Genomic DNA, 27,640 nt, shown 5'->3' with positions numbered 1-27,640 from the left:
AGAGCTATTGATTCTTTTAATTTTCTATGAACTCATGTTTATGATTTAATTCGATTGCGAGATTGAATTAAGGGGCAATGTTTTACATAATTCTTATATTCTCATATTTTTCCCTCCTAAAATAAAAGAAAAAAGATAAACATTTTCAAACAAGACAATCTCAAATGTGAAAGGCTGCAACCCAAGAAGAAATAGGGCATGATCGATTCCAAGGGCTAGATCGACAGACAAAGCACGAGACTCCATCCAGGAGACAAAACAAAATTAATTCATATTGCATGCATCTTAGACATACTTAAGAGCATCACATTCATCATTTTTTGCATATATAATTTTTTGCAGCTTTTAGAGTCAAGTTTCAACTTCAAGAAGAAAGATACTCGATTTAAAAGCACCTTTAGAAATTGATGGTGGTTGCTTAACTCAGCAGCGAGGAGCTACACCTCAACCAATTTGACCTGTTGAAAGATCGTTAGATCTTAGAATCAACTTCAGATAGGTTCGAGAAAAAAATCAGAAAGTATCCAATTCAACTTAACTAAATAACGAGTGGTTATTTTCCAATTAATATTTTCAAGCCAGATTTCAATTCCACGATGGATGATATCCGGCTGATAGAATTTACCAGTGGGCTTCCCCATGAAGGGGAGTCATCTAAAGATTTACGATCGGGGGTCATCCTTCCGTTAAAGGAGATTTACAGCACAATTTAAGTCGAGAAAAACTGTATGTCAACAAACAACTTTCCAGTTTCAATTTCACAATGAAGGATATTGAACTCGAAACAATGCAGCTTACACAAGATTGGATTTCAACCTCATAACGAAGAATATCCAATTCAAAGCTCAACTTCACAGCGAAATAGTCATTCACGATTTCAACTTCAAGACGAAGGATATCGTGCCCAAGTGGATTGACTTAGTTTCACTGTAAATTAGTCATCTGCAATAATAGGGGGTTATCTCCTAGCCTATTACAGTATAGCTCAAGGCGAGAAGGGCTATCTGTCAACAAAACTTCGAGTTCGATTACACTCATCTCAAGGACATATCAAATTTACAACATAGCTTAAGGCGAGAAAGGTTATCTGTCAACAGACCTTCGAGTTCGATTACACTCAGCTCAAGGACATATCAAATTTACAGCATAGCTCAAGGCGAGAAGGGTTATTTGTCAACAAACCTTCGATTTCGATTACACTCAGCTCAATAACATATCAAATTTACAAGATAACTCAAGGCAAGAAGGGTTATCTGTTAATAAAAACCTTCGAGTTTGATTACATTTAGCTCGAGGAAGTATTCACTGCAAGGTAGAATCAAGAAACTATTTTCCAGTCAAAATTTTCACACCAAGATCTTTAAGTCGAGAAGAATACCAAGGTCAAGAATGGCAACAAGAAGCCACTTTCTGACTATCCTACGATTTTAACTTCACAATGAAGGATATCGTACCTAAAAGATTGACCCAACTTCACGACGAATGAGTCATTTGTAATATAGCAATCGCCGAAGTCTTCAGGTCAAGCTTCAACTTCACGACGAAGTGTCTTGGGCTAGAAGACGATCCAGGAACTACTTGTCAAGGCTTTGATTTCGGTTTCAACTTCACGACGAAGGATATCGTGCTCAGAATTTTCCAGTTCAACTCAACCTCACGACGAGGGAGTCATTTCGTGATTTAGTCTAAATTAACAAAATGGTCATAACATCGGATCTAAACTCTACGAAAGAGAACATTCGATAAGATAGAGGATGTTAAACCCGGTGATACATTCATAGACAAAAATTGTATCTTGTATTATTTTTCATATTCCCGTTACACAACTATGGGCAAAGAGGGGCAGCTGTGGATAATAATTTTCGTCCGGCCCAAACACAAGTGTCAATGGCGGCCCAACAGCGAACCCAGCAGTAGCCCGAACTGAACTAGCCCAATAATACGACCTAGACTCGGTTTGAAACCCTAGAATAGATTAGGGTTTTTTAAAATGTCATCTGTCGTATCTCCCCACTCCTCACGCCTCCAACAGCCGATTTTCACGACACCATACCAAGTCAACAAAATAAACATCAGTTTGAGTCCTAATAGGAGACTAATCGAACTAAAAATAGGTCATTTTTGTGATTATAAATGTTGATGTAAATAACACAACAAAGACACAAAATATACCTGAAAATTATCAAGAAAATATGAGAAGCATACGAGAGGCTTGTAAAACTTTTGAAGAAATAAAGAGGTATTTTGTTCTTACCATCTTCGGTGCTTGCATGTAGAGTTCAGTCTCTTTTTTATTGTTTGGCTTTCGTTTTTTCCTCAAAAAATCTAAGACACTGATGATCAGGGGAGGGCAACCGAAGAGTTTTCCTCAGATCTAGCCCTCTCGAGGCTGATTTTTTGAAAACCACTGGGATTTTTTATACAAGGGTTAAATGGGCTTCAAGAAAATGCAAAAAAAAAAATCAGCCAGCGCCAATGAATTGCAGCCAACGAGGCGATGGCCGATCGTTTTTTGGGCTGAGGTTGTCGTGTTCTTCATTTGCTGAAGAACACAAAGAACAGGGAGAGTATTTTAAGTTTTTTAGTTTGATTCGTTTTGGAGAGGGGGAAATAATGAATGTGTTTGTGTAAAATCCCAAAAATCAGAGCTAGTGACTAAAATATAAATTTTGGAAACTTTATGCTCAATTTTAAATAAGTTAAAAGTTCAAGGACTTAAGTGAAATATTTTGGTATTGGATTAAATGGTAATAATGGAAAGATTGAAAGGGTATTATGGTAATTTTAGCTTAAAGGATATTTTATCTCCTTATTTAGGAAGATAACACGTGGGGTTGAGAGAAATATCCAGAAGCTTATTTCTTCTTGCTTACTTCTTCTTCTTTCCGTTTGCTCCAGCTCCCAAAGGTGAGTTTCCTTGGTTGTTGATTATTTGTTGAATTTAAAGTTGGTTTATGATCATTAGATGATAATTAAGCTTAAGGAAAGCTTAAGTTATCTTAAAAACAAATGATGATGGAGTTATAAGAGATTAAAGATTAGGAGCTCTTGAATGAAAACTTGGAATAGAGTTAAAAATTAGAAGTATAAGTTAAATTTGACTTGTCATCAACCTAATTAGGAAGCATGAAGTGTTAGAATTGGAATTAGAACATGTTGAAAATTGAGTATGATTTTTGAATTCCATGTAGAGGATAGGATTTGGAGGTTAAAGATGTGAGTTAAGATTATGAAAGGGGGTGAAATATGAAGAATTTGAGCTGAAATGAAGTAATTTTTGGGCTTAAAAAGTGATTTCTGGGTAAAGGGTATCAGTACTACTTCAACAGGTATCGATACCTCATGAGTAAAAATAACGAAGGCATTTAAAGGGTATCGATACCTGGGAAGATAGTATCGATACCATAGGTACCGATACCATATGGGAGGTATCGATACCAGGGAAATATCGAATGTAATTTTGGTACCGATACCCGTATTGGTACCGATACATCTTCGAAGGGAAATTGAAAATAGACTTTTCTTTTAGCTTAAAAAATTAAGGATTGAATTATAATAATTGAAATGTTGATATGTATGTATGATTGTGTAGATATCGATCGAGAGCAACGTTCGAACAAGTTTACAAGTAGTAGTCATCGAGAAGAGAAAAAGGATCGGTATTGACTAGTGAGGTCAGATGAGTGCTTATTAGATAGTATATGATGTTTGATGGAAATAAGACTTGCGACAAGTCTATTTTCTATAGTGTTATGCATGAATTTATGAATAGGAACATGTGTTTGATATGAGAGTATGTATGCTTGATTATATGAATTGATATGTTCTTGTATGTGTTATGTGATTTATGTAAAAACATTATTAAGTGATAATAGGAGATTATAAAATAAGTTATGAAATTATATGATTATAAAAGATAAGTCATGTGATAAGATCTATGGGATATATGGAAATGAAAATATATGTCTATGAAGAGACTTACAAGAACAAAATATAAGTTATATGATAATGAAATATAAGACTATGTGAATACATTATATGAGATAAATTAGGTAATAATATGAGAATATGATAAAAGTGAGTTCATGAGAAATGATATGAGCTAAGTAAGCAAATGTAAAGGTTATATAAACAATGGGAACATGAGTTGGGTAAGTACATAGTTGTATGATCATTTATATGAAATAATAAAATAGAATTATATGATTAAATGAGAAGTGAAATAAGCTAAATAAGATTGACCTATAGGATGATATGAGAATAATATATGAATTAGGAGACATGAGCATAAGTAATGATATGAATATGAAATTGAACTAAGTAAATAAACTAAATTAGTATATAAATGAAATAACAGAAGTGATATATATTTATAAGTATGAAATAGGTTAAGTGATATAGGTGAATATAAGAGATTGAAGCATAAGCTATATGATATGCTATAAGTTATTATATACATATATGATATATATATATATATATATGATTATGAGTTAAATGAATGTTATATGATCTATACCGGGATAAGTTATGAGACTATATGTGAAATGAAATGAGTTATATGAGTACATATTTATGTGATGAAATGGTTGATTATATGAACATGTGTATATATGTCTATGAGAAGACATAAGAATAAGATATAAGAAATGTGAAATGACATGAAAAGTTGATATAATCTATGCAAAAGTGATCTACGTGACTATATGTGTATGTGATACAAGTTATGTGACAAGTATAAATAAAAATACCCATGTTATGTGTTATGAGAGCTAGGGGTATAGTTTGCATGCCAAGAGTCGAGGGTTCTACGTGATCCTTCGGGACATAGTGGTCCTTCGGGACATATGTGATATATGGTCCTTCGGGACATATGTGATATATGGTCCTTCGGGACATAGTGGTCCTTCGGGATAAATTCTACGTGCCCCTAGTGGGAATTATACGAGCTGTGGTGATAGCATAGTGCACAACCTATATGTACTCACATATCTTTAGTTCTCATAAGTGTACATGGGCTAAAAAAAGAAATAATATAAAGAAATCTTGTATGATGTTATACGCTTTGTTTGTGAAAGGCATAGTATGAAGTGCTTAAAAAATTAAGATCAAATTATATGTTCTAAATGGATTAATGATAGTAATAATGACAATAATGTGACTAGAATAATAAAGATATGTGTGCATGTATATAATTGGTTATATGAATTTGTATATGATGTTTGTTTTATATTATTATATGAATTGTGAAATGTTCATGCATTATTAAGTATATAGAGTTCATATTATATGTGTTTTATGCCTCACTAAGTCATCGACTTAGCGTGTGAATGTTTCACACTTAGGTTTCGACAAGCTTATGGATCGGGGAGGAGCAAGACAAGTCAGTTCTCCTTACCGAAGGTCAGATCAGAAGAAAAATGAAGAATATGTATTAGGTTATAGAGAATGTAGTTGGCATGTAATTTAAAGATTTGAATTGTATCTGTTCTGATAAGTTTTGTAAATTCTTTGATCTAACTTGTATAAATTATGTTTTTTTATTTAATAAAGTTTGAAATTTCATGCTTTTGGAAATAAAAAAAAGTCAATGTTTTGAAAAGTCAATGTGACGCCTCATACTTGTATCAGGGTCGGGTACGGGTTGGGGGTGTTACAGTTTATGAGGTTGATATTTATACCAACCCAAGTGACCCGATTGACCTGACCCATGGAATATGCGACCCGCGTGTTTTTGCTTAGAAATGGGATAATTCCCATTTTGGTCCTCCTCAATTCTAAAAGGCGTAATTTGCCCCCCCCCAATTTCAATTTTACCCCGAAATACTTTAAAATTTGCCACTCAAGTTATATTTTCTTATAATTCAGTCCTTTTCTAAATTTAAATTTTATTATTTTATTATTTAATATTACATTAATTCAGTCATTTATATTTTTATATATTTTTTATTTATTCTTTTTATTTTATTATTTTTGGGTTTTTTTGCTTCTATTTTATTATTATTATTTCCTTTTTTTAACATTTTAATTTTATGTATATATATATATATATATGTTTATTATTATTATATTATTTTTTTTCTTTTTCTTTTTCTTTTCATTTATTTTACAATATGTTTTTTTGACTTTTGTTTCTATTATTTTTTACTTTGTTTTATTTTTCTATTTTTAGTTTATTTATTTATTTATTTGTTTTTATTTCTTTCTTCTTCCTTATTTGTGGTTTATTTTTACTTTACTTTATTTTGTTTTATTTATCTTATTTTATATTTTTTTATTTTTTAGGATTTTTATTTTATTTTATTTTATTTCATTTCTTTTAGTAAGTGTTTATATTTAACCTACAATTAGCATGGTTCTTTTTTCTCCTTAATAAACTCATTTTTTATTTTTACTTTTTATTTTTAGTCATGAATTTTAATATGTGTGCTTTGTTTTTATTTCAGTTAATTCCTCAGCATATACATTTTTTTTTATCATAATTTGACTTTTTTTTTTCTTTTGGATTCAGCATATTACTTTACAAATCTAACATTTTTAACTTTTTTAAGGGTGTTCGTCTAAATCTAATCTATCAGAGGTAAGTAAATTGGATCGTTATTTTACCTTTTAATTTAACTTTCAATTTTTTTAATTAAAGACGACTGGAAATTAATTAGTACCGAAAGGGCATTTCAAGGGTGCTAACCCTTCCTTGACTGTAACCAACTCTCGAATCCGGCATATCTTTGGTAAGATGTAGATCAGGTAAGAAATTAGGGTGTCTGATCAACCCATTTTATTCTTAAGATAAATGATCGGTGGCGACTCTAATCATTCCATTCAAGTCGAAGCCCAATTTTGGGCCCACCCGAAAGACGGTTACGACAGTTAGTTACTTATTTTATTGATTGTGCTCGCTCTAAAATTTTATTTATGTCTATCTCACACAAAAAAATTATGTTATTAATATATATGTGTCAATCCTAAAAAATATATAAATCTACCCTTGTTTGCAGTGAGTGCAACTAGGTTGTTAATAGGTTAAATGTGATGCACTGTTGCATTGGTAGAGGAAACGCGGTTAGGCTATTAGGTCACTCATCTCCCATTTTTCAATAGTCAAATGTATATATAAATTTGGTCTTGATTTGAAGATATTACAACATTTCAATCCTAAACTATTCAAGTTATGCTTTTGATTCCAGTCATGGATAAACGCATAATTTTATGTTAGGAGGATGAACTTTTACGATTGTAGAGGAAACTAAACTTATAAAAGTTCAGGGTACGGAAATAGAAATACAAAGAAATATAATAATTTGAATTTATTAAAGAAACCAAAAGATGGAAATTAAGGAAAATCGATATTAGTAATGCCTTTTAGAATGAAGGTCTAAAAGGGGAAGTTTACATGAGCAACCCACGGAGTATAAACAGCAGAATGGACATTGGATAATTTTAGTGTTTTTGTTATAATGATTTTCTTTCTGTTTGATAAATTTTCAATTGAGTTATTACCATTTAATTAAGTGATATCAATTATATATCATGCAAATTTTAATAGAAACTTAAAATTAACTATCCAAAATTCCTTCATATTTAATATTAGCGCTCAAAACAAGCAAAACCAAACATAACCCATATTTTAAGCTGAAATAAACTGTTTCTTGCCTGAAATAGACATGAATTTTAACTTTAAAATGCTCCATACCTCCATCATTGTTATTCAGACCTGCCAGAAAAACAAGGAGAAGAAATCAAGAATATCAAGGGCGAGAGATACATTTCAAATCAGTATACGATTTCTAAAGATCAAATGTCACCTTCAGTCTATCATAAATCAACCTTCACTCGTCTACTTATTCTTTATTTGTCGTAACAAATTCGGCTGAACGTGTAATTCTGCTATCAAACCTTCACTCACCCTCATTTCAATCTGCTCGGCACTAAAACACATCAACTGAATGTCGTTTGAACCCTTATATATACATTTTGTTAAGTATACTCGACCCTTAAACTAGAATTTAGTTTAGTTTTGTTGAACTCATGATAACCAATTAGTTATCTTGGATTATGGGCTATCGATGGAATTTCAATTTGCACTTTTACATTCTGGTTAAGGTATCATACGCTTCTGAGGTAATATACCATTGTAACACGTCGAATGACTATTGTGAAAACAATGATTTAATTACGTGGTTAAATTGTAAGAATTCACATGATGATTGAATGCATATGTTGTGCTAGACTGATTATTATCTCATATTATATGTTTAATTATGTTTTTTTAAATAAATAAAAAAGAGATCAAATAACCATTAATAGCGTTCAAAATGACATTGTTTGAGATACAAACAGGAATATCTAAAGAAAACCATAGAGGAGAAGAACAAGTAAGAGCCCAGAGAGTCAACTCATGAGCATATTTTCTATTTTGTACAACTAGGTCATTAGTATGTCTATCTTCCATTTGGAATTCACTATTAAAGCATGCTCATTGATAACCAACAATCAGTTAGTCTAGTGGAATGATGCATTAGATCTTTAAACAATGTCAGAGGTTCATATTCTGACATTTACGAATGGAGCAAATTGGATTGGGAGGATCACTTCCATATTAAACCTCTACAGAATTCGGTCTGAATTAATTCATTCAAATACCAATTATTATATAAAAAGAAAGCATGCGCATTGATACCGCTCAAACAAATGCTCATTTTATCCACTAATGTTAAAACTGATTGGTTATATTAGTTTAAATGAATGCATGATTTCTGTTAAAAAAATTTATTTGAATTACTGCAAATTGTGTATTCTATATTTGAAACTAACAACTTTATCTACTACATTAATTAGTTTATTCTTGATTCTCTATTCTGTCTGTTTGACTTTTTGCATTGTAAGGTCATATTGAGCTTAAATAGTATACTCCCTTCAGTTATCTCCCCGTTTTAGATGAATTGTATCGCGAGGAATTAGGCTGAACATTAGAAGGAATTAGATGGTAGCTTATATTTGCTTAAATTGGTTCTCAGTAGCACTCTCGACGGAGCATTCGATGGTAGCTTATATTTGCTTAAATTGGTCGTCAATCGACTGTTCATGCTACTGGAAGTTGGTCTGAAGCATAAACCATGAGATTGATTAGAGAATACGTGGGCCAACGGGCAGATTTTCCAGTATTGTTCAAATATAGGGGTTTTGCGAATGAACTTCAAGCTGCTCCAATGAAAGTATATCTTCAAATGCTTTGTTCTATTAACTGAAACACAAACTATCCTAAAGCTTAAATAGGTTCAAAATGGGTTGAAGCCAACTATAGACGAGTGCAAATGACTGTAACTACAACACATGTCAAACACATGTTTCTTGAGATAATTGACACTTCTTTCATAATTCTCACCCACAGCTTTCAACATGAACAGTCCTAGAATAAAATTTAGGCAAGACCTGATCTCATTTGCACTTTGATTTCTTGGACTTTCGGTTTTCAACTTTCCTCAGTGCAGCTCTGAATTCTTCATCAGTGGGTTCAGAATCTGCATTAACACCATATTTGGACACCAGTGATGAAAACATGGAATCAAACCTATCTTTCCTCTCACTTCTGCGCTGTGATATAATTGCAAATAGATCCTACTCCGATTTAGATTGTTTAGTTGACCTTTTAAACACCGAAGGATTAGTTAAATATTTCTACATCAGAACAAAGTCAAATATCTTTAAATGTAACTATGCAAGGAAAAGACCCCAGTACAGGACTCACTTCTTTCTTCTCAAGGGACTGGTAGGTGGCTTTATTTCAGATACTTTCTTTGCCCATTTCTGATAGGCTTTGGTTTCTTTCAATTCTCCTAAATAGAAAAAAGAAGGAAAATCATGGAAAGATCACCAAAAACCTTATTGGCCTTTAGTCTTCCATTTTAAAATTGAAAACCAGGTAAGAACTAATGCTACATTTTAATTGTACTTCCCAAACAGAAAACTGATAATGCAGCTTGCTTTAAGAAAATTAGGAAGAAAGCCTCACCAGCAGCTATTGCCTCGTCAAGAAAATCCTTGAAACGGTATAAATCAAGCTTAGGATCTGAACAAAGCATTGAACAGAAGAGCCTGCCGAGGGGGCAAAAGATTAGAAATAATCAGGAAAGCGAAACACACACACACACATATATACACACATAAACTGCCTCTTGTACTTATTCATATTGCCCTTGGACTACTTATAAAGATCAATTAGATCTTTCTTCTCTGATTCAGATCCCTATAGTTTGCTTCGAACTCTTCAATATCATCCTCGGTGACCTGGGGTTGATTAAGACATAATGAATGAAATGGATAGAAAGCCCGAATTCTAGTAACATAAAGGGAAGGAGTCAACAAAGAATGCTACTTTTTTGTACATAGCCTTGAAAAAGGTTTTCAAATTCTCAACAACATCCCCGGCAAGGTCCTGGTCAACAAATTAATAAAAACAAGTTAGAAAATTCTCCCTTAGCAAAGAAATAAATTGGACATGGCAGACTGATTAATATTTGAAATGCTTGTACAACAGTAAGTCTTGAGAGATGCAGTTTTCAATCAAAAGTTGACAGACATCTCCTAAAAGTAACAACCCTGAACTTATATTACTTGGACTCATGTGAATGTCAAAAACATTGGAGGACCAATATCCTCTTTACTTGTTGGACACGTGTGTCAAACATTAGTACTTCAAGCAAATCAAAGATTCAATTTAAACTAGCCCTGAACTGCATTAACTCACAGCATCATCAACACAACCAGTTTGATCGTACACTACTCGTTTCTCCTCATCACCAAGGATGGATATCACCTTTTGCAATTGCTGAAATTTCTCTTTAGCTTCCTGTGTATAAAGGGAACCAAAACTTAACCTTATACTATTCCATGAATAACAACATACAGAAACAGAAAGAACCCCTAATTTAGAAAAACAAATGAACGTCAGCTTTTACCTCATCACCAGGATTTTTATCAGGATGTAGTCTCAGGGCCAACTTATAATATGCTTTCTTAATCTCCTGCTGAGATGCCGTCTTGTCAACACCGAGAACCTACAAGCATTCAGTCGTTGTTAGGCCTCTTTGCTCAAATTCTCCATGGAAACGACGATACAGAAATCATCCAAAAAAGACTTAATAATTCTCTAGGAAATGAAGCAAAGAAATATTTTGAGAAGTCACATTGAACCCCCCCAAAAAAGTTCAAACTCAAACCCATATATGTACATAGTTTCAACCATTTCATTTGTTTTCTAACATAAATGGTTTCTAACTTCCAATCTAAGCCAAACAAATCATTTCTCTAGAAAACGAGCAAAGAGAAAGAAACACTAAACTTCGTCACGTGCAAAACATAACACATTAACCCCAAATTCCAAATCAAAATAACATAAAATTAAAAATTTAGAAGAAGAACAAACCTCATATAAGCTCTTTTCGTTTGAAGAAGAGTGAATTTCCACTTCCTCTTCCTCATCGCGTGAAACCCTAGGATGCTTTCTCTTTCCCATTCTATCCAAATTAGACAAAGTAGCAATTGTTTTCTTAGTTTTAAAACTTTCTTTTTTTTGGATTTCTTATGGCAGAGAACAGAAGGAATTTGGGGTTTCTGAATTTATAGCGTAGGATTTGAGCTTTAATTCCTTCCCGCCATTTCAGTTTTTATTTTCCCCATTTTCCAGCCGGTTGAGGATCTGCTGTGGACAGAGTTACGGTAAAGGTTGATAAGAACACCGTATTCGTGCCGTTGACAGCAAATGGGATCCACTAACCAATGCGATTTCAGTTTGGACCGTGGTTTGAATTCTGAGTCCGGCCTTTTTTACGTATATCATATTTGTATATTTGTTTTTAGGTTTAAATATGTTAGAAATTTTTATATTATTTTAAATTTTATTTTATGAATAATTATTATTTTATTTTAAAATGTTGATTTTTTCTTAATTTTTATTTAATTTTGTTATTAATTGTTTTTATGATTTTTATATTAATAATTAATGATAAAATTGCACAAAGATTAAGAGAAAGACTGAGATTTTTAAATAAAAAAAATACTACCAGGATTTAATTTTGTAAAATAAAAGATAAGTTATAGGAAGTAAATTTTAAATTTTGAAATGACACGTGAATATTTTATACTTTATTTTTACTAGTTTCTTTGATATGTCTACACGTGTATATACATATTTATTTTTTATTCAAAAATTATTTTTATTTCATGAAAAGATAGTTTAAATATAAAAAGTATATAAATAAATAAATTATAATTTAAATATAAAAGTATATAAATAAATAAATTATAATTTAAATAATTATATATTACACCTTTAGAGTTGTATTTTAAAAATACACCTTGAAAATCACACTTTCATTTACTAAGGTGTCGTTTGGTTCGCTTGAATGTTTACGAGGGAATTGAAATCTGTGAAGGAATTAAAATCTGTCAGGAATTGGAATCAAATTCCATGTTTTGTTTGGTTGGCAGGAAATTGAATTAGAATCCAATTCTATATTTTGTTTGGTTCGTAGACATGTTAAATGAATTTGATTTTAGTAATGTAAAATGATAGGATTGTCCTTCTTGTTTTTTTTTTTTTGCTTAATTTTAATTTGTTTTATAAATTACATGTAGCAATATATTATAAAAAATTTAAAAATATTAAATTTTTAATTTTATTGATTGATTATTCATTTCAATAAATTATAAAAACTATGCTAATAAACATCATAAGTTAAAATCATCCCAATTAGGGATGGTCATGGGTCGGGTTGGGTCGGGTTTTTGGTAAACCCGACCCGAGAATAAGGGAACCTCCATCCGAGACCCGACACGACCAAAATAAAGTTTCACCCGACCCGACCCGAATATATGAATTAGAAACCCGACCCGAAATAATAAAAAAAATATTTTTATTCAATAAAAACAATGACTTAATTGAAAAAAAAATTATATATAGAGGGGTATTATTGTAATTATTCATAAATATATAAGGTAAAATTATATATTTTTTGGGTTGGGTCAGGTATTTTTCACCTAAACCCGAACCTGAATATCACACTTAAAAAAACCGACCCGACCCGACCCAACCCGAAATAATAAAAGAATTATTTTTATTCAATAAAAATAGTGACTTAATTGGAAAAAATTATATATATAGGGGTATTATTGTAATTATTCCTAAATATATAGGGTAAAATTATATATATTTTTGGGTCGGGTCGGGTATTTTTCACCCTAAACCCGAACTCAACCCGACCCGAATATCACACTTAAAAAAACCGACCCGACCCGACCAAAATAAAGTTTCACCCGACCCGACCCGAATATATGAATTAGAAACCCGACCCGACCCGAAATAATAAAAATATATTTTTATTCAATATATGAATAAGTTACCAAAAGATTGATGAGTGTAGTATGATCAAATTTCAATTCCCTCCAACAAGGGAATTGAATTTCATCATAGAATGGATGTAATTCACTTTCCCTCATTTGATGTAAAGTTGAAGTCATGAGGGATTTCAATTCCCTTTGAAAACTTGAACCAAACATGGGAAAGTGGTGGAATTGGATTTCAATTCCCCCTAATTTCAAAGGATTCATGCGAACCAAACGCTACCTAAGAGTCTTGTATTCTCTAGATGACGAGAGTCTCATGATTGGACCTCTAATAAACTCATATAATAATTCGTCAGAGACATATTTGACAGCTATCATCATAACCCTGATACTAGTCGTTTTACATTCAAGGTATTTATATCTCGAGAAAAGATTGAAGAGGGAGACCACTTTTTGGTGTTCTCAAAAAAATTCTTTGTCGTCCCTTCGATGACGCCTCATCTCCTATCATAAAATGCCGATCAATTTCTTACCAGTCACAACACTCCGTTCAAATTAAAATGGGTGAACCATTCACGACCGATCAGTCAAAATCATTCCATCAACATTATACAATATTAAATATATATGTTTAATATCTACCAAAATGAGTATTAATTAATTAATTTTATTACCCATGTATTGTAAAATAATGTTACTTTTAGTTAAAAAAATGTTTTGAATGTACTTTTCTTCTAATAACACCTCTTTATATTATGCATTTATCACGTCCCAAAGGACTCTCTTTGCCTAGTTTGCCAAACACATTGCTCGTGATTGTATATTAGCAAAAATAGTTTGGCAGTCTATGAATTACCAGTGGCCATTGCAAGGAGACCAATGGGACTTTAATCTTTGGTTGTCCTGTTTATTAGAAAACATCCCACCGCAAAACACGGTGTGATATTGTGCATTATGGTTTGCGAGGAATAGACTGTTACACGAGAGGAAGAGAACTCACGAGGATGAAATTCGCACCTTTGTTCGTGACCACTGCTTAGAGTTTAGTCTGGCACTGACCACCTCGATAGATCCATCGCCGCCGCCCGAACTTTTTGGTTTTCTCTCGTTAGATCATTTTTCAAGACAAATTTTGACTCGTGCTTCATTCACGCAAGTAATGTTGAAATATAGAGCCACCTGCACGGTGGCCGGACACTGCTAACGGCAGCAGTGAATGGAGAAAAGAGATAAACAGAAAATATTTGTTTAGTTTCTAAAAATAGGAGAAAGCAAATACAAAGGAATTAGGAATTTATTAGTTGAATATAAAATGGATTCTAAAAGCTTGATTTAATCCACTACATCGGTCGGCTTATATAGCCCACTAACAACATGCTAATAAAGTAACTGAATTACAACTACTTAAGAAATAGACTAACAAACATTAACCAATTCTATTAATATTCTAACGAGTAAAACATCTTGGTCAGCTGTCCTTATAAAAAATGTCGAGGGTTTTGTAAATTAGGGCATGCAGGCGAAGGGTTCAAAGTGTTACCTTTGCTTTTGAGTCGGAGCCCCGGGGAAGTTCTGATGTGTGACGGTTAAAAAACGGTTAAAAACGGCTTGATTGGTTAAATAAGTTATCGATTAAAATGTAGATCGGTTATGTTATATCATTTAATCGAAAATATTATCAAATACAATAACATATTAGGTAGCGCTTATATAATGTAATAGGTACCGCTTATATAATAAAATAGGTTAATTACTTAATTTATTATTTCAACATATTAAGTAAACTCCTAAAATGTTACTAAGGATAAACTCCTAAAATGTTACTAAGGATAACATAACCGATTAATTACTGGAAACATTATCAAACACAATAACATATTAGGTAGCGCTTATATAATAAAATAGGTTAATTATTTAATTTGTTATTACAACATATTAGGTAAACGCTTAAAATGTTACCAAGGATAACATAACCGATTAATTACTGGAAACATTATTGTAATTACTTACTTAATTTGTTATCAGTTATAATAAACTTACCTTATGAATAAATGTTAACAAAATTTAAACTACCTATTACATTAAAATACCTACCGGTTTTTTTTAAGGTTGTTAATAATGTAAACGGTAAAAAAAATAGGCGCTACCTATTACATTAAAATACCTACCAGTTTTTTTGAAGGTTGATAATAATGTAAACCGTAAAAAAAAATAGTGCTACCTATTACATTAAAATACCTACCGATTTTTTTGATGGTTGCTAATAATGTAAACGGTAAAAAAAATAGGCGCTACCTATTACATTAAACTACCTACCGGATATGTTGAAAGTATCGATTCCATTTAAATAAGTATCGACACTTTTGGAATTTAAAAGAAAAGCAGTTATAGCGCCTATAAAGTATCAATACTTTATATAAATGTATCGATACTTTACAATATAACAGGTAAAAATATGACAAAACTAGTTTCATTATGACAAAACCGGTAAAGAGCTACCTGATATGTCTAAAGTATCGATACTTTAAAAAAATGTATCGATATTTTACAATATAACAGGTAAAAATATGACAAAACCAGTTTCATTATGACAAAACCGGTAAAGAGCTACCTGATATGTTGAAAGTATCGACACTTTATAAAAATGTATTTATACTTTACAATATAACAGGTAAAAATATGACAAAAGTAGTTTCATTATGACAAAACTGGTACTACCTAATATATTGAAAGTATCGATACTTTTTATAAAAATGTATCGATACTTTATAATATAACAGGTAAAAATATGACAAAATCAGTTTCATTATGACAAAACCGGTAAAGAGCTACCTAATATGTTGAAAGTATAGATACTTTTTGTACATGTATCGATACTTTGTTGAAAGTTATGTAATTTATGCTTCAAAAATTTTTAATAGTGTTTCATGTTTTCCACCTACAATATTAATTTAATAATTTCATTTACACAAAAAATTATTTGATTGTTTAGATATTTTATAAAATATTATTTAGAATTTAAATTTAACAATTTTAACCAAATATGATAACAAATATGTAATATCTATGTTTATTATTTTTAATTTAATAATAATATATACCGTAACATAAAAATAAATCATTAGACACGTATAATTACTAAATTAATATCTTAAAACTCACTCAAAATATAACTTTCAATTAATGTTTTCCATACTGAAATAAGTATGGACACTTATATATATGTATCGATACTTACCGATAACCAAAGTTTACCGGTTACCAATTTTTTTAATAGTTATTCATGTTTTCTACCTAAAACATTATTAGTCTGTCAACATAATAGGTAGCGTTAAATCGAATTTGTTAAATATCTTTTAATGTATCTAATAACGCCGTATATTAGTCTGCTTTTTCTGAGACAACCCCGAGGCGGGTGCAGCAATTCAGGCTATGGAATTTGCGATTGAGTTGGGCTTAACGAGGATAGTTTTCAACAGTGACAGATGTATTTATATCTTAGGGTGGACACATGTCTATATTGAAATTTAAACTTTTTATATTTATTGTTCATTTTATTGATGATATCTACCTTAAAATTTGATTTTTGTTATATTTTCTATTTATTTTATTGATATTATCCACCCTAAAATTTTATCGGTGTCTGCCTCATATAAAAAGTTTCTATTATTATTACATATGTGTCTATCCTAAAAAAATATTTATAGATCAGTCACTGACGGGAATGCTTCAAAAGATAAACTCCCCCGACCTTGATTGCCTGGGAAGCTAAGCAGCGGGCTTTTCTGTTGGGAGCTTGTAAGTTTAGTTTCACTCCTCGTTCGGGCAACCAGGCAGCTCACCTCTGGATCTGGGAGCTTCTTTTTCGGGATCTCGTGAATGGTTAATTAGTTATAAGCTTGAGCTTCCTTTTCCATTTCTCTCAACTTTCATCATTTTAGGCCTCCAATCTCCAGAAGGCCCCATCCTGTGTATCAACAACTGTGGTTTCTTTGGAAGCGCAGCTACCATGAATATGTGTTCCAAATGTCACAACTCACAAGGCAATCATCCTGAAGCAGGAGCAGGTGCAAGTGCAACTCATAGCATCAACCATTGCAAGGATTGTTAGTGGCAGCTCTAGTGGGAATGCCAACCAACTTATCTAAAGTGGCTGCTGCTTTGGCTCTACATTCCGGAAATTTCGTATCCATCGATCCATCCCTTAAGATATTTGATATTTGGTGGGATGAAAACAAAAGAGGGTCGCAACAGGTGTACCGCATGTCACAAGCGTCTCGGTTTGACAGGATTCAACCGGTGTGGAAACATCTTCTGCGCAGCTCATCGGTACTCCGACAAACACAACTGTCCTTTCGACTACAGGACTGCCACTCGAGATGCTATTGCTAAAGCCAACCCTGTAGTCAGGGCCGAGAAGCTTGATAAGATCTAAAGTGCCAAGGATGAAGGTGGAGATTTGTGTAATGAATATGATGTTTCTCCCTCTACTCATTTGTGTCATCAGCTCAATCATAGGGCAGGTTAATGTAAGTTCTGTGCTTTGTATGCCCCCTTGAATGATATAAGGAGTTGCAAAGTCCATGATAGGGAGGACATCGTTGCAGTGTAAGGAAAGTTTGAATTCCTTCAATTGGCTGGCGTTATATGAAGTTCGCCCCAATTTGTATTTTGTGCTGGTTTGATGGAACATGGACATGATTACCTTGTAATGCTTCTTTCTTATATGCATTTCTTCTATGACTACCTTCAATATGTGCAATGATGGGAACTAACAATTCAACAACATTAGAAAACAAAAACGTAATTGATCATAGTTCGTTCATGATTTTACAACATGAATCAATCAACCCCAAGTATTAGATTGAATGACCCTGAGTTAGTAATAATATTTATATGGTACAAGATATATTCAATCCAGTCATGAGAAATCAAAGGTTTCCATTTGACTCCGCTAAATACAAGACCCAGAAACCTAGCTATAAATGGTGAGGCCTCTCCTCTACTTCCTCGTAGTTTCTAATATTCAATGTATATACAATACTAGCTACCATTAAACAATTTTCCATAAATCTAACCGTTGAAACTTCTTCACAATTCATAGCTCCATCTTCAGTTGATTTGCATGCAATGTCACTGCACCGAAGTTGCAACAGAAGTTAATTATTGTTATCAGCTTACTTGACATTAGAACGAATATACAACTCATTAGTATGAATCAATAAGTTATGACTAATACCGAACTTGATAAAAGTTACATGCAGCAAACATCTCAAAGCTGACAAGATCTAATACTTGAGGAAATAATTTACTAGACACCCCTCCCAACTTTCTTCCCCCCTAAGTTGTCAAGTATGATAATAACCACTGCAGATAATGAAAGGGATAAATATTTTGTTGGTTGCCCATTGGCCATTTTAACCAAGGGAATAAGTAATTCAAGTATTTCTTGTTTAAGTTGGAACTTGAAAGTTTGCAATGATTCAAAATGGTACACAGTTGTCTGCATATTTATTGATCATAGTAGTTAGAAAGCAATCTACCTGAATTTGCCGAGGTGTCATAAGTTAAAAGTGAGTTCTCTGGAGTAATGTAATTATTGCAGACTTCTTCTCTTCCCCAAACAGGCTGCTGAAGTGCATCAAAATGCCATTCGTGTTGATACTGTTGTCTGTGTCCATTGCCTTGAACCTCAGGCCACATCACGGGCATAACCAAGCTGGGGAAGTTGCTGTCCATTGGAGATCCACTCTATACATGTTAAAAGATGGTCAGACATGTTAGCAGAAACTTCCAGGTACCAGAATCAACAGCTATTATCCTGTCATCAGAAGAAAAACCTGATGGACTACCGTGTAAATGAAGCATAGGTACTTATTCCCGACATAATCTACTACATGGTTAATTTATTTTTTATTTTTTGATAAAAAGGAATGCTTCATTAAAAACCCCTTCATATCCGTCAAGCAACAAAGACTCAACGGACATTGGAAGGAGGAAAAGAGTGCCTTAGAAATTTTATTGCATAAGGACCAAGTACATTAAGAACACAGTACCACCCAAAAACGATGGCAGCCCACTCAACACAGTGCAAAACAGCACTACCTACATGTATATGTTAATACCCTGCACAAAAACTACCTCCTAGATTAATCAACCAGATACAAACGTATACCATTTCCAAATCTTCCCGATATACCAATAATAGAAAAACAACCCAATTAATTCCCCATCATTTAACCAATTCCTAGTTTGGCAAATTCATCCGCTTCACAATTAGCTACTCTCGCCACATGGCGAACAATGACCCCTTTATTGACCACAATGTCTGCAGTCTCTTTAAAAGTGGATAGAAACATCGGAGTGGAGCTAGCTGGATTTTATCCACTCCACTGCCACCGCACTATCGGATTCCAAAATAAGCCTTCGATTCACCGAGAAACCCGAATCCAGGAACAGATTCAAGCCTCTCCTCAAATAATCAATTTAATAAAAATATGTAGTCATTTCACTACAAGAGGGTATTTTACTTTAACATGTTCTGCTAAGCAGCATTGCATGTCGTTTAAGACCCATGAATTTCAATAATTTCTTGCAATCATGGGCCTTCATGTATGGACCCACTATTCTGATCTTCCATAGCAATGATACATCTTCATTCAGCTGACCGGCAGCCATTGCTCCCATTCAAACATTAATGAATGTGTAGATGGAAGATGGTGGTCCAGACATGATCAACTGTCCACTAAATATTAATGAGGAACAGTCTTCCAAGAAAATGGGTAGGAATCCAGTGGAAGAAGCGATAAAATAGAATGTATACGGGTTGGGCTTTACCGATCTACATAACAAGCTCATAACCAACAATCCTGGAATGAAAAAGAATTTTTCATGAAACTCCTTCCATAAAGGTGCTCCAGAGGAATACAACAGTAGCTCAATTCCCACCAACGTTATAAAAGGCAACATTGCAGAGCTAATTGAAACATGAATGGGAAGAATCACCAGAAGAGCTTTTGATTTCCAACTTTAGATTACACATACAATGCAAAAGTGCTCAAACTTACTTCTGATGTTAATATACTATCAAGGTTGACATCAATTCCTGGGTTCACTGCTGCAAGTCTCATTGATAAAAACTGCAACCAAAGCAAAAATGTTACAAGAATCAGACCACGAGAATGGAAGATACTGCAAGTAAAACCACAGGAAAATGATGCAACAAGTCAGTCTAGTGGGATCTTTGCAAAAATTTTGCAAATTTTTCATGTTATTGTTGGGAGGCAATGCAAATAATTCCATTTAGCCAGCAAAGGGCGTTAACAATAAGAACCAAGAGAAAAATCAACATTGTAAGGGTCCTCCTACACATCTGTGAAACCCACATAAAACTCCTGGTAAATATGTAATATGATTAATCCCAGGTCACCAGACCTTCATGGCCATTTGAAGGTAATTTTTTTAAATGCGTATGATATTAAAAAAATGGGGTAGAAGATTTAATGGCTCATCTAGTGGCCAAGTCCCGCGTCTTGCACCTCATCATTCCAATTGTGTTACTTAAGAAAGTGTAGCAATTCATATTACTACAACTTCAAATTTTCTCGTGTCAAAGAAAAATAAAATCCAATGCTTGCACAATTCTTACCTCCACTTGCCGTTGTAGAGATTGCACATGATTGATGATTTCATCCAACACCAAGGCTGTACCAGAAATCTGCAGCACAAGCTACTTCTCAGATTTCAACAGTCTTCAAAACATTAAAATCCGGTATGCCTTCGAAAGAAATTCAAACTATTTGGTATGTCTTCTAAAGAAATTCAAACTATCTTCTTGTACTTAATGCTTTCAAAGACAATAGTGTAGTTATCAAAGCTCTTGATACCAGCTCCTCATAAAATAATTATAATGTAACAAACACACAACAAGACACCATACATTTGAACTTTTCATTTATTGCTCGTATTTGGAATTACAGAAAACAATTTTGTTTAGGCCATAATAAGGAGCTTCACTTTGCATGGATGATCGAGTGAAAAGATAGTATAAATAAAAATGCTGTTCTCAGTTAATTCAAATGTTGTAAAAAAGTAAAGGCCTGAAAAACAGTTCAAAGATCAAGTCAACTCATTTGAAGCATGTAGGTTAGGATTTAATATAAAAGCATCCCACCTAGAGCCTGATCGTTTGAAAATTAGCACTTCAACTCCCACATGGCTTCCTCCAAAACAGATTCAAAACTAATTTAGATCCTATAGATGTCCACTCTTCCAAAGAATGCGGTGTAAATGCATCAATTTAGATCAATAAAATCAACAATCCCCCCCCCCGCGAAAAAAAATTAGGCATCTCTCACCATGTAAACCATTAAGGAAATCATGACTTCTATTACTAGAAACCAATGGCTGTTTACTGGTTTGCTCAGCTAGTCTTCACTGAATTGTGGTCACTTGATGGACAAAAGGAACGAGAAACTGACTCGAGCTGCTTTCACTTGTTAAAGTGATATTGTGAAATGTTAAGGGATAAATCAAGATTATACTTTGAACAATTAAACCAATCTGTCATGAACTATCACATCAAGTCCCCATGTAGTTAGGCAGCCATTTGGCATATAAAAAATGCATTTTCTTTTGTCATCCTTCTTCTACATATCCCATAGAGGATACATACACAACTTGTACCAGAAGTAAGCAGCTACTCTACATCAATGAAATGGGACCCCATAAATACATTTAATCCAACAAGCCACTACGCATGTCTACTGACCACTTCATGACAATGTCCAGCTAGCATTCCCACATGACTCAAATTTTCATCCACAGTCATCAAAGGCTATGATTGTCATTTTACTATAACCATACACATGACATAGATAATTCAAAGCCAAAGGACATCAATCAAAAGTTATTAAATTTCAGTATTACTAACTTCACTAAAACAGCAATAAAATTGCGTATGAAAAGACAAACTTGGCCTCAAAAAGGAATTCTAACAAACTCTCCCCATGGTGTAAAAACAGCTAAAACGTTAAAGCAACTTGGGCTATAAAAAAAGAGAATTACTTTTTCAATGCAAAAGATGACACGGACGAACCGTTACTAAAGAAAAATAATCTGCTTTTCTATGCCCCATTAAGACATATATTCATGATATAATCACGAAATCAAGATCAAATTATTAACCAACATATTAAACCACAGAACTGACCTTATTACATCCAGGTACCAGCTCCTGTAGTAGCTTCATTCGTGCATTAATTTTCTCTCTTCTTGCCTGTATTAAACACCAAAATTATTAAACAAATAAATATAATAAGCAAAACTTATTAAGAAGTTAATCATGAAACTTAGTGAATTACCCTCTCTGCTAAGCTATGGCTATCCGTTCCTTGTCCCCGGCGTGCTCTAACGTGAACGTAAGGCAGCTTCTGGGCGTCGTCTGAGCTCTCATTCACCGCAGTTTTGCTTTTCTTTGTTGACCCTTTAACCTATGAAAGATCAGAAAACAATTTAATCCAAAAATTTACCCAAAAAACACCCCAACAAACCCTTGATCAAAATTCCCTTTTGGTTTTGGTTTTGGTTTTCCACCTTATTTTCTCGGTCCTTTCTCTTGATACTCCGCGTCTCTAACGTTGGATCGGAAACCAACGGCTGGGATGACTCGGTCTCCGCCGGCTCACTCTTTACCGCCTTCTCAAGATTCGCGCTTAAATTTTTCGACTCAGGGGAGTTCCTCTTCTCATTGTTGTTGTTAGTTTCTCCAGAAAACCTCCTATCTCGTTCAATCAAACCAGTATTAGAAGGAAAATGGAAGTTTCTTTTGAAATCTTCAACGTTCGTAGGCGAGGCAGCGATAAGCTTCGGCGAGTCGGAAGCGTGAAGAAGCTCAACGACTTGTGGAGACGGTAGTTCAAGCAGAGCCGTGAAGGAACTGGCGTTATCAGTTGGCGGAGCCGAAATCAAACGGTGGGTTTCGTCGGTGAATTGGAGCGATTCGAACGCCGTAACTTCGGCCCCATCGGGCGCCGTTAATTTAGATCTGGTCTCCGCCGTCCCTGCTTTTGACTCCATGTATGAAAGGTAATATAAGAAGCACCCAAAGTAAAAATTTGGAAAGAAGTACCCAGCTCAATTTTCTGGAAAATAAAATGTACCTACTTGGTTAGTTAAACCCAATTCAGAGACTGAAGAGCTTAAGGAAAGAAAGCTTTGATTAGTTTGTTCAATGGCGGTGAGGCGAAACTTAGAGAAAATATGAGTTTGTTGCACTGCAAAAGAGGTTACTTCTCAGCCATTTCAAGTACAGGGAAAGCAACGTTGCAGGGGACGTTTGGTTTATTTTATTTTTTTATTTTTGGTTTAACCAAATAGATAAAATTTTACCTATTGATACTTTTTTTTTTTTGAAAAGGGTACCTTGTATTGATACATAACAAAGTATATCATCTCTATGACCTTGTTAAAAAACTTTCTTAAATTTATTGGAGGAAAAAAGTGTACCATGAGGTGATACCTGAATACAATCTGAACAGACAAAAACGCTATAACCCAAAAACGCAAACCGCACCTAATTCCTAAAACTTGAACCATAAAAACAAAAACCATGTACCACATTACAACCAAAAAGCAAGTAAACTAACACCCTGTGAATATCAAACCAATTAGGTACGGTAAACTGCATAAACATTACAGTACCATCAACAAACTAAAATTGCAAAACTGGAAAAAAATATGCAACATAACAGCAGAAGCGATCATCCAAGAACGAAAGACTCGGGGCTACGAACAAAATCTTACACGTATGGAATCAAGGTAGGCCAATAAATATTATACCAGACCCCTACCTGAAATAAAACTTTAGAAAAGATCTGATCCACTGTAAACGAAACACCCTTAAATCAAATTAAAAATTATAAATATTTATTATAAAATAATTCTTTTAATCCAATTTATTTCACTTATATATATCTTAATATCTGAATTTTTTACGCTACTTAAATAATCCAATGACTCATCCTATTACAATTAATTATAAATAAATTGGGCAAATTCAACGAGATAATGCTCTCAAATTCTTTATTTCACGAAATAAGGCAATCCCCAGATTAATTGCTCAAATGGGGTGATTTCCACAGTGTTGTCGTAGGTCGCCAGGGCATCCCAGCGACATGGTAGGTCGCCATGCACGCCAGGCGACATGGTAGGTCGCCATGCACGCACAGCGACCTTATAGGTCGCCATGCACGCCCGGCGTCCAACGTTCTGCCCACCTGCTGCTATGCTTTGGTGCTTTGCATGGGCCATGCACGTGGCATGGGATAGGTAGCCATACAATCCTCTCCTCGCGTGTGATTCCACTTGCAACTGCTCAGGAGAACCTATTCCTCCTACTCCTCGCGTGATTCCTCTTAGGAGACCTCATGCATGCAGCTGTAATAACTGTATTATTGCAGCATGATTTGAGCTGCAAAGTGTCATAGCTTCGTGTCCTAGCTTCGAGCCATAGCTGCTCCCTCATGCCATAGCTTCGAGACTGTCCACTCTTGTTATCATAGTTGTATTGGTGCAGCGTAAAATCAGCTGTTACATGCAGCAATTAGTGTTGTATTATTGCAGCGTTCAACGGTTGAAAAATTTACAGCCTTCAACGTGAATTATACAGCTCAAATTGATTGCAGCTTACCAACCGTGCAAAGATCATTATATATTGGATATGAGGGGTTTAGGGTAGAATCATAAGAAAGAAAGAAAATTTGGCGAGAGAAAGGAAAGGAAATGAAAAGAAGAAGAAAAGGAAAGGGAGATAAAGGCTCAAACATCGTTCGTGAGGTAATTTTTAATTGTTTAATTTAGTTTATTAATATGAAATTATGAAATAATTAGTTTGTTAGTTTAGGGTTTAGGGTAAAACAGAAATTTAGTTAATTAGTTTGTTAGTATAAATTATTAGTTTTTTGTTAGTTTAAGTTATATATTAGATTATATAAAAAAAAATTAGTTAATTAGTTTCTTAGTTTAAGTTATTAAATGTAAAAAATATTTAATTAATTTGTTAGTGTGTTTAAACGTATATTAGGTTGTTTGTTGAAGTTTAAGTTAAAATATTAAAAAAGTTAATTAGTGCTTAATTAGTTTGTTAGTTTGTTATTTTAACTAAATTATATTATAATAAAGAAATAGTTTATTAATTTAAGTTATATTATTATAATATATTAGATTATATAAATTTAATTTTTTTAATTTATTGTTGTTTAAAGAAATAATTTTTTTACACGTACAGAGCATTATTCCACAACATTTTCCCACGTACATATTGATTCGAAGAAAGAAACAAGAAAGGAAAGGAAAGGAAATGAGCAACAACTTTTTCACGATTGTCCATTATAATGGACAGATTATGGAAGATGAGGTCGAAGTAGTTTTTCAGTCTGAAAAACCAATAAATATGATGTTAAAAAAAGACATCATATTTATAGAAATGAAGCATAAGATAGAAAGAAAAATTCAAGTTGCAGTTGATGGTTTGAGGTATAGGTTTATGATATGCCCCAACCCAATCAAATATGCTACAATTCCACTTGAAGAAGATGATGATATTGGAACCATGGTTGGATTACATGAGTCAACCAATATAGCAGTTATTGAGTTATTTGTTGATGTGCATAACATATGTGATGTTCCTGGGTCATCAAGAGGTGTGGCTCAAAATCCATCTGAAATGGCTTTATATAGTCAGTTTGAGGAGCCGACATACAGGTTCCCGAACAGTTTTATGGCACTATTGGAAAGTGTAAATGAAGTCGGGGGGACATCTGCTGCAGAAGAGTATGAGACGAGAAACATACCGGAATTGGTTGTTGATATTGACGCTGAAAATCGATGGGGAGAAATTCATGATGATTCAAGCGAAGATGAAGAAACCGAAGAACCCGTTTTGGGCGGCGACGAAAATATTTTTGGTGGAGGTGCAATTGATGAAGTTCCGGCACCGTATGAACCTACTCATCACATGTACGAGATAGACTATGATGCGATAAGGGCACCTGAATTCCCAGACATGCCACATTTACCTCCGTACCAAATGACTGAATCATTCGATAATTCTGGTGAATTTTCAGTTGGGGTGTAATTCAGAGGAAAAAATGAAGCTACGCTGGCGATTAAAGAGTACTGCATCAAATGCCATGTTGATGTCCATGTTGCAGATTCTAACCAGAAAACCCTATACGCGAAGTGTGTAAAATATGGCCCAGAGTGCAAGTAGAATATCAGAGTATCGAAAAATCAAAGGCACGATGTTTGGGTCATCACGAGGTACAATGGTCCGCACACATGTTTGCGAAACTCCATCGAACAAGACCACCGACTATTGGACTCCGATGTAATATGTGAATACGTGAAGGAGATGGTTGAAAATGATCCAAGGATATCTTGTTCAGTGTTAGCTACATCTATTCGAAGCCAATTTGGATATCAAGTAAAATATGGCAAGGTGTGGAATGCGAAAATGAAGGCAATGAAGCTGGCGTATGGAGATTGGGATACATCGTACAATGAGCTACCACATTTGCTACAAGCAATGAAGCGATTTATCCCAGGAACCATAGTGAAGTCTCAAACCATGGTCGCATATGACGAAGAAGGTCAACTTCTGGCAGGGAAGAAAATATTTCATAGACTATTTTGGGCATTCAAGGCATGTATTGAATGATTTTTTATTTTGCAAACTTATGATCCAAGTAGATGGTACGTGGCTGTATGGTCAATATAGGCATGTACTTTTGATGGTAGTTGCTCAAGATGGTGAGCGAAATATCTTCCCAATTACATTCGCCATTGTTGAGGGAGAGACAACAGAGGCTTGGGATTTCTTTCTGACTAATCTACGTCAATATGTCATTCGTGAAGATGGAGTTTGCTTGATATCCGATAGAGGAACGGGTATTTTGGCGGCAATTGAATGACCAGGAAGTCGTTGGATACCTCCGTATGCATATCCGACATTTTGTATCCGTCATATTGGCAAGAATAGTATCGACCAGTTTCATAACGCACATATTCGTAGCGAGATAGTCAGCATGGGTAAGTTTTATTTAACATTTTTGTGCATTTTTACGTGGTTTTTTAATTGCGGTTTAACACAATATATTATGGAACAGGATACGAGCTACGTCGACCAAATTTTGACAAGAGATTGGAGAATTTGAAGGCATTTTACGATGATCATCGTGTTTGGAAGTGGGCTTCAAAAAATACCGCGGGAAAAATGGTCGCAAGCATACGATGAATG

The 27,640-nt window shown here is 33.8% G+C and overlaps 1 protein-coding gene and 2 pseudogenes across 1 annotated transcript; 1 reads left to right on the top strand and 2 right to left on the bottom strand.

The window, feature by feature from the left end:
- Window positions 1-9,423: 9,423 nt before the first annotated feature.
- Window positions 9,424-11,691, bottom strand: LOC120139753 (annotated as a pseudogene).
- A 5,085-nt stretch (window positions 11,692-16,776) lies between these two features.
- On the top strand, window positions 16,777-17,779 carry LOC120139770 (annotated as a pseudogene).
- A 356-nt stretch (window positions 17,780-18,135) lies between these two features.
- LOC120139749 (transcription factor bHLH48-like) lies at window positions 18,136-23,663 on the bottom strand. Its single transcript, XM_039154891.1, has 7 exons — window positions 22,939-23,663; window positions 22,707-22,835; window positions 22,556-22,621; window positions 20,993-21,061; window positions 20,412-20,483; window positions 18,888-19,095; window positions 18,136-18,480 (listed from the first exon to the last, which is right to left on the bottom strand). The coding sequence occupies exons 1-7, from the start codon at window positions 23,419-23,421 to the stop codon at window positions 18,443-18,445; spliced, it is 1,065 nt and encodes a 354-aa protein (XP_039010822.1). The 5' UTR covers window positions 23,422-23,663; the 3' UTR covers window positions 18,136-18,442.
- Between the last annotated feature and the right edge of the window lie 3,977 nt (window positions 23,664-27,640).

Source organism: Hibiscus syriacus, unplaced genomic scaffold (genome assembly GCF_006381635.1).
Source record: "Hibiscus syriacus cultivar Baekdansim isolate YM2019G1 unplaced genomic scaffold, ASM638163v2 tig00110773_pilon, whole genome shotgun sequence".
NCBI classification, from domain to species: Eukaryota; Viridiplantae; Streptophyta; class Magnoliopsida; order Malvales; family Malvaceae; genus Hibiscus; species Hibiscus syriacus.
Note: the sequence above shows the minus strand (reverse complement) of the source record. Positions and strands in the feature narration are given on the sequence as shown.